The sequence below is a fragment of the Dunckerocampus dactyliophorus genome, chromosome 10 (genome assembly GCF_027744805.1).
Source record: "Dunckerocampus dactyliophorus isolate RoL2022-P2 chromosome 10, RoL_Ddac_1.1, whole genome shotgun sequence".
Taxonomy (NCBI): Eukaryota; Metazoa; Chordata; class Actinopteri; order Syngnathiformes; family Syngnathidae; genus Dunckerocampus; species Dunckerocampus dactyliophorus.
Window position 1 is genome coordinate 9,608,181 of NC_072828.1, and position 14,057 is coordinate 9,622,237.

At 43.6% G+C, this 14,057-nt stretch overlaps 1 protein-coding gene across 1 annotated transcript; it reads right to left on the reverse strand.

The window, feature by feature from the left end:
• Positions 1 to 592: 592 nt before the first annotated feature.
• Positions 593 to 8,444, reverse strand: LOC129189140 (cytochrome P450 2J6-like). Its single transcript, XM_054790514.1, has 9 exons — positions 8,268 to 8,444; positions 7,775 to 7,940; positions 7,283 to 7,435; positions 7,048 to 7,208; positions 6,777 to 6,953; positions 6,577 to 6,715; positions 6,292 to 6,479; positions 2,595 to 2,736; positions 593 to 2,518 (listed from the first exon to the last, which is right to left on the reverse strand). The coding sequence occupies exons 1-9, from the start codon at positions 8,442 to 8,444 to the stop codon at positions 2,343 to 2,345; spliced, it is 1,479 nt and encodes a 492-aa protein (XP_054646489.1). The 3' UTR covers positions 593 to 2,342.
• Positions 8,445 to 14,057: the final 5,613 nt, after the last annotated feature.

Genomic DNA, 14,057 nt, shown 5'->3' on the forward strand with positions numbered 1-14,057 from the left:
ACTGAGCTTGACTACAACTTTTCATCAAAGCACAATGAGTCTGAAGTACCACTTTCGGGCAGAGCATATCTTTGCTAACTTTAATAACTAATAACAGCGTGGGATCTGATCGCACCAGACTCGGACTTGTCAACAAAAGGACAAAAACGAGGTTAAGTAATGCAATCGCTGAATGGGTTGCCAGAGACCGCAGACCCATCAACACTGTTGAAGGCAAGGGGCTTCAGGATCTCATACAGACAGCCAAATGTGACCCTGTGGCTATTGAGCTCTTGAACACCTACAAGGGGAACAAAGTGTTGTCATATGAATTCACAAACTGTATGGAAATGAAAAGACAACAAAGGCAGAGCAGCTGGCCAAAGCAACATTTATTGCACATTTATTGACGGGAGACCACTGGACAGCAGTAAGCAACCATAACTGCCCTGGGTTATTGCTTTATTGTGTATGTGTTTATGTATATAGCTGTTAAAGCTTAAAAATGCTCGTTTGTTAAACAATTCTTTCTTCAAACACCATGACTTTACTTCTTTAAAAATCTCAATACAAAATTCAAATGAATTGTAGTATTTCACTAGATAGATTCTATTAGCTAGATAGACCTTATTGAGCCCGAGAGAACGGTGTGATTAATCATGATTTATCACATAGTAAACATGTGATTAACTTGATAAAAAAATTTTATGATTTGGTAAAACTAACATATACACATACAGTACACACACATACACATTTACGCATGTACATATACATCCATGTGCATAAATTCCTACATATAGCGTAGGTGCATACATACAGTACATAAACATAACATGCATACACATACGTACATCATGCATTTACAAACATACATACATACGTAGAAATGAGGAACATTTAAAATATCCATGGGATTTTGTTTTTGTTTATTGTGTTGCAATAGTATGTTACAAGTTGTTGATATTGTTGCCTATAGCAGTGGTCCCCAACCATGGCCATGACCCGGTACTAGGCCGTGGGTCATTTGGTCATTTGGCCGTGGGTCATTTGGCCGCACAGAACGAAAAAATAATTTCCCTTATTTTTTAATTTTTTTAATGTTTTATTTTGAAAAGTGGCCGGATTCTCTCTGTTACATCCGTCTCACTTGACGCATGTCCATTGCGCGTGTGCTAACTTTATCTCATGCCGCACAGATAGACTACTACTGTATTTTTACCATTTTTCTTTCACCTCATATTTGGTGTCAAATGCTGATACTATGTGGGAATGCATAAAGGTAAGTTTTGATGACTTATTGAGTGCTAATGTGCACATTTGTCTCAAGTTAATTCATGCTAGCACACTGCGTTTTACCACACACGTCAAACAGCGATGTAATAATCTCTCTGGAAAAACTTGGCTGGAACTTGAACTGGTGGATGGTGGGTCGGCATTCATTTTGTGCTTTTAATTTGATGTTATTCATGTCTTAGTTTTACACAATACATAATAAATAAGATAAATTAGATTGCTATTTTTCCATCCTCTGACTGGTTGATGAGAGCAAAACAAAGCAAAGTTTGACAAGCAGGAGGTGGTGGTAATGCACGCCAAAAGTTGCTTGTCAGCGCATTTTGCCTGCAATAACGCCCAAAATGGCAGACTGGGGGGAAGAAGAAATTGACTTGATGTCAGACATTCTGGAAAATGCGTTTTCAAGGCAGACTTTCCTGCAATAGCGACACAACGTCAGCAGATGTAAACCAACTCCAAAGCTAGCTAGTTTGTCCCAAGGGAAAGGTTTTATTTGCGACTTCCAGACCAGTGTTTACAAGCAGTACAACTGGCTTAGCGCCTCTAAGTAACATACTCTGGTAGGTTTTTATGTTTTTGTCATGTTATTATATAACTATTGATTCTGAACTGCTTCAGATGATGTCGTAGCGTAGAGTTTTGGAATTGTTTAGAGATGTATTTAAAGATAAATGTTTAACTGGGTTTCTTGCTTTAGTAATGTTATTCATCCCTAATTCTGTAATTCCACGCGTTGTTATATTATGTTTTTGTATATTATTGATGGTTTGTATAAATGCTCGTGATAGTGGTGGTATTAAGAAGTGTATTAAGTTGCTTAAGTCCCAGGTATGAAATGCACCGCCCGCTACCGGTAGGGTCATATTCACCTGTGTTGTGGAGGAAAGTAGCCCTTCATCTCTGTAGCAGGATAAACATTTCCATTTAAGACTTAATTTTTTTTTTTTACTTATTGGCTGACTGAAAAAGATTGGAAGTACTCTTAGGCCGAGAAAACATAGCATTGAAGTTTAGGAAAAACAAACAGTGGTGTCAATTGTTGCATTTGTGTTACACTACATCGATTAGCGAGCCTTTGCGTGGACATTGAAGCTGTGTGGCACGAGTACGTCTCCTAAGATTCCGTCTGTCCTTAACTCTTCTCCATGGGGGGCGGAGAAGGAGAACTTCTGAAGTAAAGCTATCAAAAACAGGAATATCTCCATCCTGGCCAATCCTTCTCCAAGACACATACGCTTTCCTGTAAGGTTGATGAAGGTTTTGAGACCAGTATTTAGGGACAGCTCATGAGACATATTGACACAGACGTGACTCACCTGCAGAGAAAGGCAGGAAGGCTTCTTTCTTTAGGAACTTGCCACTAGCATCAAGAAAGTGTCCGGGGTTGAAAGTGTGTGGTGTCTCCCATTCATTCTTGTCAAACAGCACAGACGTCAGCAAGATTATCACACAAGTACCCTGGAAACAAAACATATTCACATGTTTTTCTCCCAAAAAGTCGAAGATAGAAAGTGATCCCACTTGAGTCATGTAGTTGATGTTAATGTGCGTTCACTGTTGCTGGCAAGCCAATAACTTGACAAATATTCAGCAAGCTGGCAATTTTCCTATTTCTCAAGACTGGAACTCACCTCCCATTCCAAACTGAGTCAATCATATGGAAACTAGACCAGATTTCCTTTTCTTTTACGCGCTGCCACCATGTCATAGTGGAGTTTAAAGTTTAAAATGTGGCTAAAAAGAACAGTTGTCCTTCCTGTAGTGTAGTGATGCAACAGTACTTGTATGTAACTAGTAACTAATTCTCTTTTTCTTTTGGTGCAGTATTAATAATTTATGATGTGCGTTCATTACTACGAAACATCATAACATGGGACGCCGTATAACAAGGACCACCTGTATGTCCAACTTAAGTGAGTGTCCTGTTGACTCTTTGCGATCAGCTTCTGACCAGGTAAAGATCATCTGGTCGGTGATGTCGGGTCCATGAAATGTGAGCATCTAAATTGTTAGCTTTGACTTTGATTTGTTCCATGGTTAACTCTTGCTGTATGAGTTTAATTTAAAAAACAACATTCTAAACATCGTACATTGTTTGCCCACTTGGGGTGTTAAAAACTGAGAATTTCTCGCTCAGAAAAAACTAAATTAATCACAAGATAAATTAAAATGAACCCGATAATTTTGATGGCCTCTATAAATAGCCCTGTGCTCGTCTCTCGCCTCCAAACAGTCAGGAAAAGGTTTCACCATTCACTCTTAGATTGGTGAAACGGCGAACAGAGTGAGAACACTTTGTCAGTCATACAGTCGCTTTGTCTCTCTGGGGGGTGGCGGGGCTGCTAGCATACATACACAGCAAAAGAGTGGAGCTTTGTGAGGAGGAATTCAAGATAACGTAGTGTAAGTTAGGAGGGAAAAAAAGCTTGCAAAGCCAAACGCCACAGGCGTCGGTTGAGAATATTAATATTAACTCATTCAATCCCAGACATTTTTCAAAAGACAGTCCTATCAAGCATAGATGGCTTGTGGGACTCCTGAAGTAGCTCATAGAAACCGGCAGGCCAAGCGACACGCGGCTTTGGTGGTGGTCGAGGCAAAAACTCGGGTGTGGGAGGAGTTCGGTGAGGCCATGGAGCACAACTTTCGGTCGGCCTTGAAGAGGCCAGAAACCGTCTGGCCCCTCAGAAAGGGGAAGCAGTGCCCGGTCCACACTGTTTACAGTGGGGACGGGGGCCTACTGACCTTGACTGAGGATATAGTTGGACGGTGGAAGGACTACTTTGAGGCCCTTCTCAATCCCACTGACATACCTTCCATAGAGGAAGCAGAGGCTGAGGACACAAACATGGACAGTTCCATCTTCATGGCATGGGGTAGTCAAAGCCTTGACTTCCTCAAGGCTCTGGATGTTGAGGGACTGTCTTGGCTGACACGTCTCTTCAACATTGCGTGGAAGTCGGGGACAGTACCTCTGGATTGGCAGACCAGGGAGGTGGTCCCCCTTTTCAAGAAGGGTGACCGGTGGGTGTGTTCCAACTATAGGGGGATCACACTCCTCAGCCTCCCTGGTAAAGTCTATTCCAGGGTGCTGGCGAGAAGGATACGACCGTTAGTCAAACCTCAGCTACAGGAGGTGCAATGTGTTTTTCTTCCTGGTCGTGGAACACTGGACCAGCTCTACACCCTTGCAAGGGTACTGGAGGGTACTTGGGATTTTGCCCAACTGGTCTACATGTGCTTTGTGGACTTGGAAAAGGCGGTGTCCTGTGGGAGGTGCTCTGGGAGTACGGGATTGGCGCTTCTATATGCCATTTGGCCCTTGTACAACCGGAGCAGGAGCCTGGTTTGCATTGCCAGCAGTAAGTCAAGCCTGTTTCCGGTGAACGTTGGCCCTTTGTCACCGATTCTGTTAATTTTCATGGACAGAATTTATAGGCGCAGCCAAGGCGTCAAGGGAGTCCAGTTCGGTGGCCTTAGGATCTCGTCTCTGCTATATGCAGACGACCTTGACCGTTTACTGAGGCGGTCTGCATCTGAGTGAGAAGCTTCTGGAATGAGACTCAGCACATCCAAATCCGAGGCCATGGTTCTCAGTTGGAAAACGGTGGATTGCTCCCTCTGGATTGGCAATGAGGTCCTGCCCCAGGTGGAGGAGTTCATGTTTCTCTAGGTCTTGTTAACAAGTGAGGGAAGGTTGGAGAGTGAGGTCGATAGGCGGATCGGCGCATCTGCAGTAATGTGGTCGTTGTACCGGACGGTCGTGGTGAAGAGAGAGCTGAGCCGGAAGGCAAAGCTCTCAATTTACCAATCGATCTATGTTCCCACCCTCACCTATGCTCATGAGCTTTGGGTTGTGACGAGATCGCGGCTGAGATACAAGCGGATGAAATGAGTTTCCTCCGTCGGATAGCTGGACTCACCCTAAGAGAGAGGGTGAGGAGCTCGGTTATCCGGGAGGAGCTCAGAGTAGAGCCGCTGCTCCTTCACATTGAGAGGAACCAGTTGAGGTGGCTCGGGCATCTAGTCCGGATGCCTCCCGGACGCCTCCCTGGTGAGGTGTTCCGGGCATGCCCAGCTGGGAGAAGGCCCCTGGGCAGACCTAGCAAACGCTGGAGGGATTATGTCTCACAGCTGGCCTGGGAACGCCTTGGTGTCCTCCCGGTGGAGCTGGAGGAGGTGGCCGGGGACCGGGAAGTCTGGGCTCTCTACTGAGACTGCTGCCTCCGTGACCCAGACCCGGATAAGCGGAGGGAAATGGATGGATGGATATAGTAGATAGATGGATGTTTATTGTCATTGTATACAACAAAATTTTGTTTGGTGGCTCCACTTCCATTTCTAGCAACATGTTAAAACTGAAATGTTCCAAATGTAACAGATATAGAAATATAGATATAAAATATCCATCCAACCATCTACGTATACTGCTTATCCTCATTAGGGTCACGGGTATGCTGTAGCCTATCCCAGCTGACTTCAGGCCAGAGGCGGCGTACACCGCAGAGCACACAAACAACCATTCACACTCACGTTCACACCTACGGACAATTTAGAGTCGCCAATTAACGTAATATGTTTTTGGAATGTAGAAGGAAACCGGAGTACCCCGAGACGGATGTAACAGAGAGAATCCGGCCACTTTTCAAAATAAAACATTAAAAAAAATTAAATAATGGAAATTATTTTTTCTTTCTGTGCAGCCTGGTACCAAATGGCCCGGAGGTTGGGGAGCACTGCCTTACAGCATGCTTGGGGATAGGATGTGCTCTTTTACACATTTGAAAATACTGTAAGAATTTATTTTATAATATAGGATTAGTGTCCACATCAACAAACGAATTACGTTGTGTGTCCAGTCATTTTTTTTCAATGCACTTTTCTTAAAATTAATGTTAAAGTCTCGTCTTGTTCTCGTGCACCTGATCTCGTGTATTGTCTCATCTCACGAGTTAGGCGTCTTGTGACACCCCTAACTGCCCACATATAGTGAGAATCACTGAGTTGCAGCACCTTTGGTATTGAGTAGCCACCCAGTTGTGTGTCTTTGGCAGCCACTGTGGGTATGCTGAAAGGAGAAATGTTGGCCATCCTCTGGATCTCATGGATGACAGCATCAGTGTAGGGAAGGTTGGCCCTGTCAGCCATAGTAGGCAGACGAGTCCGTCCGATCACTTGGTCAATCTCTGCATGGACCTTTTCTGGAAATAATAACTATCAGCATCTACTATATGTTTAAAAAACACAAACTAGGGAGGCCAACATTCGTATTGAGAACCGTAATTGATGGTGACCTACCCTGGACATCAGGGTTTTTGATGAGATAAATCAAAGCCCATTGCAAAGTGCTGGCCGTTGTTTCTGTTCCTGCCAAGAAGAGATCCATGGCACACAGAACCAAATTCTTGTCATTGAAGCTCTGATTGTCTTCAGAGTGCTGAAAGGACACATGGTAAGGTGACGCTTTGTGGCTTTTTGTTTGCTTGATGGTCTCTCACATTCTTCATTTCTATCAGGAAAGAGTCAATGTAGTCCCTGGGATTGTTGGGGTCCAGGTCCCGTTTGTGCCTCTTCACTTCCTCACTGATGAAATCAGAGATGTTGTTAAAAAGGCTAAACATTTTGTTGTGAGGACCTGGCAGGTGCTTCATTATTCCGGGGACTACCTCGTAGAGCTGCACAGGAAAAAAATTACCGGACGAGTGAGAGTTCCATTATGGTGTCTATTTTCTTTTGGATCTAACTGGATTCCCCAGAATACTGACTTACATCGAACCACTTGGAACCCACCAATCTAAAGAATTCAGATAAATTTTTAAGCACGGTAACAAAGTTGTGGTCGCTGTACTCAAAGCGTCTTCCCATCACCAGTTGGCAGATGATGTTGGATGCAGCGTTGTTGAAGAGCCCCGCTGGTGTGAAAGGTTTACCTGGACAGGGAGAATGCTTCATTAATGGTATTTTTTTTGGTTTGTCTTAGATGTTGAGCAGTGTGCTAAATCACCGTTGTGCCTCTCAATCTCCTCGAGCAGGTGTCGAGCTTCCTCACAGATGTTTTGCTCCATGAGATTTTTTCCAACGCCAAAGTTGCGCATAGTAGACAAGGCGAAACGCCGCTGCGTCTTCCAAGGTTCGCCATTGGTCATAATCAGACCATCTGGAACAAGCGTGTTGTCATGTGAGTTAATGACGAGGAGTACTGGATAGTGCTCTGGTCGTGGTAGAACTAAGGGGGGAATTAGGGAGTCCCTCGCTCTTGTAAGAGTGTCTTTCAGAAAGATAGTAAACCATACTTGTGTCTTCATTTTGAGTGAATATTTCACTGACTTATTCACTTGAATACGAACATGCTTAATTCATGGATAATTCATTCTTTTAGGGAAATTAAGAATGAGGCAACAACGTAAAATAACTTCCGGTATCTTAATGGTAGAACAATGCTAAACAGTCACTTCACCGGTTTCACAGCAAGGTGTGTTTGTGCATGTGTGTTTACTTGTTTGTCCGGAGAAGAACCTTGTGTAAACCACACTGGGCGCTCGATCCACAAAGTTCTCAGCCTGCGTCAAAAAAGCCTCCTTTACCATCTTGTAGCTGCACACAAACACCATCTTTTGACGGCCGTAATGAATGTGGAATACATTTCCATGGACGTCAGCCAGCTGGACGCAACATATCAGAACAAGAAAGTACACAATATGACACCAGGACAATTTAAATAGTGGCCGAAAAGTCAACAAAATAGTTTCCTGATGATCGGTATTTTAACATAAGGTATTTTTTCAACACTGCTCAATCGTGTGCAATATTTGTAAATATCTCTGTCCATACAGAATGCAGTCCTTGGACTGTGTGCTGTATATGAAATATGCCGCACAACATTCTTGCTATACCTAAATCTTTCCGCCTAGCAATACATTTCAACGTAAAATGAAAGGAATTTCATTTGACTGTTCATGAATGAGTTTCATTGTGAATTTAAACGTTACCTCGGTAATATTGATGTCCAGTCTGAACAAATTGCCAACAAAGGGGAGAGCAAGCGGCCCGGGAGGATAGTTCGGAGGATTCCTGTTTTTGAGGCACTCTGCTACCAGTAGAAAGATTAGAATAAACATCAGCAGACATCTGAGGTCAAACCCCAGCAGTAGATGATAGAAGCACATGGTCACAGAGCTCAAGCAGCTGCAGCTCCTCTGGAAACTAATGCAGAGCCTTCACACAGGCGGAGTATAAAAGCAGTTACATCAGCGACACCACGCCCACAGCCAAAGCCAACTCAACCTTCAAACTCTGATAAACACAGCGCAACAACCAAACACTTGACGATTGTCTGACGAGATTTGCGTGTGTGAGATCCATGACGCGTGTTGTGTGTTGCTGCAACAGCGTGTTAAAGGGGCCCTCTCGTACATTTCCACCTTATTCCATGTACTATACTGTACGTATACACTAAAGGCCAAACGTTTGGACACACCTTCTCATTCAATGTGTTTTCTTTATTTTCAGGACTATTTACATTGTAGATTCTCAAAACTTTGAATGTGTGAACTATGAAAGTGTGAACTAACTCTAAATATGTCTTATATTTTAGACATATATTTTATTTTTGGGTGTTCTCTCATTGAGCTTCATGCGGTAGTCACGTGAAATGGTTTTTACTTCACAGGTGTGCCTTGTCAGGGTTACTTAGTGGAATTCCTTATTATTATTCCTTATTAATGGTGTTGGGACCATGGGGTTGTACTGTGTGTGTCCAAACTTTTCAAGATTCAAGATTCAAGAGAGTTTTATTGTCATGTGCATGGTAAAACAGCAGTAATACCATGCAATGAAAATCTTATTCTGTTAAATCTCCCAAGAAAAGAAAGAAAACACAAGAAAGAATAAGAACATAAGAAACATAAACATATATACCAATAAATTAAGCAGCAACAAAAAGAAGAGACATTCATACAAATAAATATCCAAATAAATAAGTAATAAATAAATAAAGTGCTATGAGTGTGTGTTGCGTGCGGCGTGTGTGAGTGCTTCGTTGAGAAGCCTGATGGCCTGTGGGTAAAAGCTATTTGCCAGCCTTGTGGTCCTGGACTTCAAACTCCTGTAGCGTCTGCCTGACGGTAGGAGTGTGAATAATGAGTGTTGTGGATGTGTGCTGTCCTTGATGAGGTTGTGTGTTCTTCGTAGGACTCTAGATTTATAAATGTCTTGCAGTGAGGGGAGGGCTGCCCCAAAAATGTTCTGTGAGGTCTTGATCACCTGCTGGAGTGATTTCCTATCACGTGTTGTACAGTTACCGTACCAAACAGTGATGGAGGCGGTAAGGACACTTTCGATAGTGCATCTGTAGAAGCAACTCAGGATTGTGGTGGACATGCCAAATTTCCTCAGTCTTCTCAGGAAGTACAGTCTCCTTTGGGACTTCTTCATAATTTGTTGGGTGTTGTGAGACCAGGTGAGGTCCTCACTGATGTGTGTGCCAAGGAACTTGAAGGTTTTCACCCTCTCCACCTCAGTCTCATCAATAAACAGGGGTCTGTGCGGCTCCTTTTCCCTTGTTCTTGGGTCGATGATCATCTCTTTAGTCTTATCCGTATTGAGAAGGAGATTGTTATCACGACACCAAGCTATGAGGTCCATCACCTCTCTTCTGTATGATGTTTCAACACCACCAGTGATCAGTCCGATGACTGTAGTGTCATCCGCAAATTTAATGATGCTGGTGTTGTTCTGGGAGGCCACGCAATCGTAGGTGAAGAGCGTGTAGAGGAGTGGACTCAGCACACACCCCTGTGGGGTCCCAGTGCTCACAATTCTTGAGCTGGATGTGCGGTTGTGGACTCTGACTGACTGGGGTCTGCCTGTGAGAAAGTTAAACACCCAGTTACAGAGGGAGGGTGACAGGCCAAGTGTGAGGAGCTTATCTGTGAGTTTGTGGGGGCTGACTGTATTAAAAGCAGAGCTATAGTCTATAAATAGCATTCTGACATATGTGTCCTGGCCCTGTAGGTGAGAAAGGGCTGTGTGGATGGCAGTGTTGACTGCATCATCCGTGGACCGGTTCTGGCGATATGCAAACTGTAGAGGGTCCACAGTTGCCACCGGGATGCTCTTTTTGATGTGGGTCATGACTATTCTTTCAAAGCACTTCATTACAATAGGAGTGAGTGCTATAGGGCGATAGTCATTCAAGCAGGTCACGTTGCTCTTCTTGGGTACGGGCACTATGGTGGTGGACTTAAAGCAGGTCGGTACAGATGCTTGTGCAAGCGACAGGTTAAATATGTCAGCAAGCACATCAGCTAGCTCTGATGAGCAAACCCGAAGTGCACGTCCTGAGATGTTGTCTGGCCCTGCTGCTTTTCGTGGGTTTGTTTTGTTCAGAACCCTGCGCACATCAGCTGATGTCACCATGAGAGGTGAGTCCTGTGTGCTCCCCAGGTTCAGCCACCCTCTCTGCATATCAGGAGTTTGGGTGTCAAAGCGGGCATAGAACTCATTCAGCTCATCTGGAAGTGTGGTTTGGCTGGACGTGGCTACGCTACTCCGCTGTCGATAGTCTGTGATGTGCTGGAGCCCCGCCAACATGCGCCGAGGGTCTGAGGTGGAATAGTAGCCCTCCAGCTTCTGTCTGTACTGTTTTTTGGCCTCTCGTATGGACCTTCTCAGGTCATATCTGGCCTTTTTGTAGTCATCAGCGGTGCCCATGACAAATGCAGTCGAACGAGCACGTAGCTTAGCCCTTACATCACAGTTCATCCACTGTTTTTGGTTAGGGTATTTTCTGTAATACTTGGTGGTGGTAACAGTCTCTATGCATGTGCTAATGTAGCCAGTAACAGCAGAAGCATATTCATCCAAATCAACAGTACAATCTTCCCTCCCCGCTGCAGTTTTAAACACATCCCAGTTTGTGCAGCCAAAGCAGTCCTGAAGTACTTGATCAGTTTCTTCATTCCACACTTTAACTGCTGTTTGTACAGGGGGAGCTTGTTTGAGAAGTTGTCTGTATGTTGGATAAAGGAATATAGAGATGTGGTCAGCCTTTCCAAAGTGGGGTCTTGGAACAGCCTTCAAAGCACCTTTCATTTTTTTTGGCCTGTACTGCATGTTTCAGATGTTTTACTCTTGTATGTCATGAGGTTTTTATCGCTAGTTACATTTTTATGCCCCTCCTAAATCTTGTGAGCGGTCGGGTATCAGAACTTCACAAGATTTTGTAATGACATCTTTTTTTTCACGTCACAACTTTAGGAAGTCCATGTATGGCAACTCGGCGGGTGTCCGGCATTTATGGGCGACCGCTGTTCAGTACCGTTTGTCGCTTTTTCTTGAAAACGGCAGCCAGATAGTGTTTTTTTGGACGTAAGAATTGCGTGATTATGCTCTCGTTTCCTGCTGACGATCATCTCCTCAGTTTTGCTGGCATTGAATGTGATACACCAGTTTGAAGAGCATTTCACAATGGTGTCCGAGTCTCGCTACAGAGTTTCTGAAGATATGTCTCTGAGCTTTGGTTTTTAATGGTAACATGAAGAGTTGAATCATCTGCGAACAGGTGGAAGTCATTATCAAGGTGTGAGGCTAGGTCATCAATATATTAGGAAGAGTATATCAGGAAGCGTAACGGACCAAGTACGCTCCCTTGGGGCACACCAGCAGATTGAAGTAATGACAAGTAAATCTGTGTAGAACTGGTGCTATAAGTGGAACACGCTTAAGTCTTTTTATGTGACTTTTTATTTGACTTGTTTGACTTGTTATTTGGGTTGTTTTTCACTTGTTATTATGCAGATTGAAACCGGAGCAGGAGGGGATAGACAAGAAGACAAAAGATAACAGAGGGGGGAGTGTGGCGACAAGAGGTGGGCAATACAGAGAGAGACAAGAACAACAGCAACAACAACAATTGCAACGACAATAACAGGACTACATCAGCAAATGTCTGTGACGGCCATGAAGACCATAATAGAGCGGACAAAATAATACCAATGGCCACAGTGATAATACTAAATTGAAACAGTCATACTTATTGTTGGTAATAATAGTAGTGAAAAGATAACCCATGATAGTGAGCAGAATGACAATAATTATGACACACACAATTGTAGTAATTATAATCTTATTGCCGACATCACCATCACTGTAATAAAACCAACAACAATGATAACACCTTGGATAAATCGCTGAGTTATGTGGAGAAGTACTTATGTACTGTGAGTGTGCATATGTACATGTGTACAGGTGTCTCTGTAGGTGTGCATGTCTGCATGTGTGTACTGTATATGTGTATAAATGTGCGCAAGTGTGTGAACGTGCAATTGTCACTGAGAATGTATGAAAAGAGAACGTATAGAAGGAGAGTTACTGCCTCCCACCACACAGCGAACCCCGCCCCACACAGCCAGGACGAGCCCCCACCACCAGAGAGCATAGAACCAAGACTGCCCCCCCAGAGCCAGCCCACAAAGCCCCAGCAAGGGGCTGCAGAGAGGCAACCCCAACCAGAAAGGACAGCCAACCCCCAAGACCGGCAAGAGACCACACCCCACAAGGGCAGGCGGGCACCGGGGGCCACACACCAGATAGTCATCATTTTTACACATAAGAGATCAATTTAAAAGTGGGTTATTTTGGCTGTGATGCAGCCGAGTCTCTCTTTCTGAACCAGCGAAAGTTGGCAAAAAACAACTTGGAAGCTCCTCTCTCTAGCTTCGTTAGCTTAGTTTAGCAGAGCATGCTTGTGCGACTGTGTGTGTGCGACTCAGGCTGAATGTGTGCGTTCATACCGTGTTGTGTTTTTACCGCTTGTTAATGGAACTGAGCGTTTCTCGATGCCTGCTGACGTCGTGCAAGTTGTGAGTGAAATAAGGACAGGCGGCACGGTTAACACACATTCTCACACACACACACACACACACACACACACACACAACACACTTCCGGTCTTCAAAATCACAGCGCCGTTCGCCACATACTGTCGCAATTGCGTAAACGAAATAAGGGTGCCATAAAAAATATCTTACAAATTGGAATTGCATCTGTGATTACGTCTTCCTTAACCACAAACACAAACACTATTGCACTATTTTTGCACCTATTCTAATACCATGATATTTTGTGTTATTTATTTAAAATGTTCTGTCCTGCCATATTTAATATGTATATTTATTTATATAACACTTTTTAAACCTAATATAAAACATTTTTGTCCCCAATATTTTCACTTTTACTGCAAATGAATATCGGCTCCAAATGTCAAGTCATCTGCGTCCTTGACTACTAAACACCAGTATCGGTATCAGCCCTGAAAAAAACATCTCGAACAAAAATGACAGCAAAAGGGCACAACACGATAAATGTCTTGACTCAACAGAGAGGCTTACGTTTACTTACATGTGGTGGGAAACAGACGTTTACATAGACTATGTTTAAAAGACACATCAACAGTCACTATTTGAAAACAAATGAGACTGGACCTTTCCTGTTTTAGGTCAGTTAGGATTACCAACACTATTTCTATTTGCTAAATGCTGCAGTTATGACAGAGAGAATATTTGGGATATTTTTTTTTAAGGCCTTTTTTAAAATTCAAAAGTTGACATGTATGCTTAGCGTTTGGTAGCATTGCCTTTTGTGTTTTGTGTGTCCTTCCACGAGCTTCTCACAATAGTTTGCTAGAATTCTGGCCCGTTGCTCCTGACAGAACTGGTGTGGCTGAGTCAGGTTTGCACACGCCTTTTCAAACCCACACATTTTCTATGGGATTGAGATCA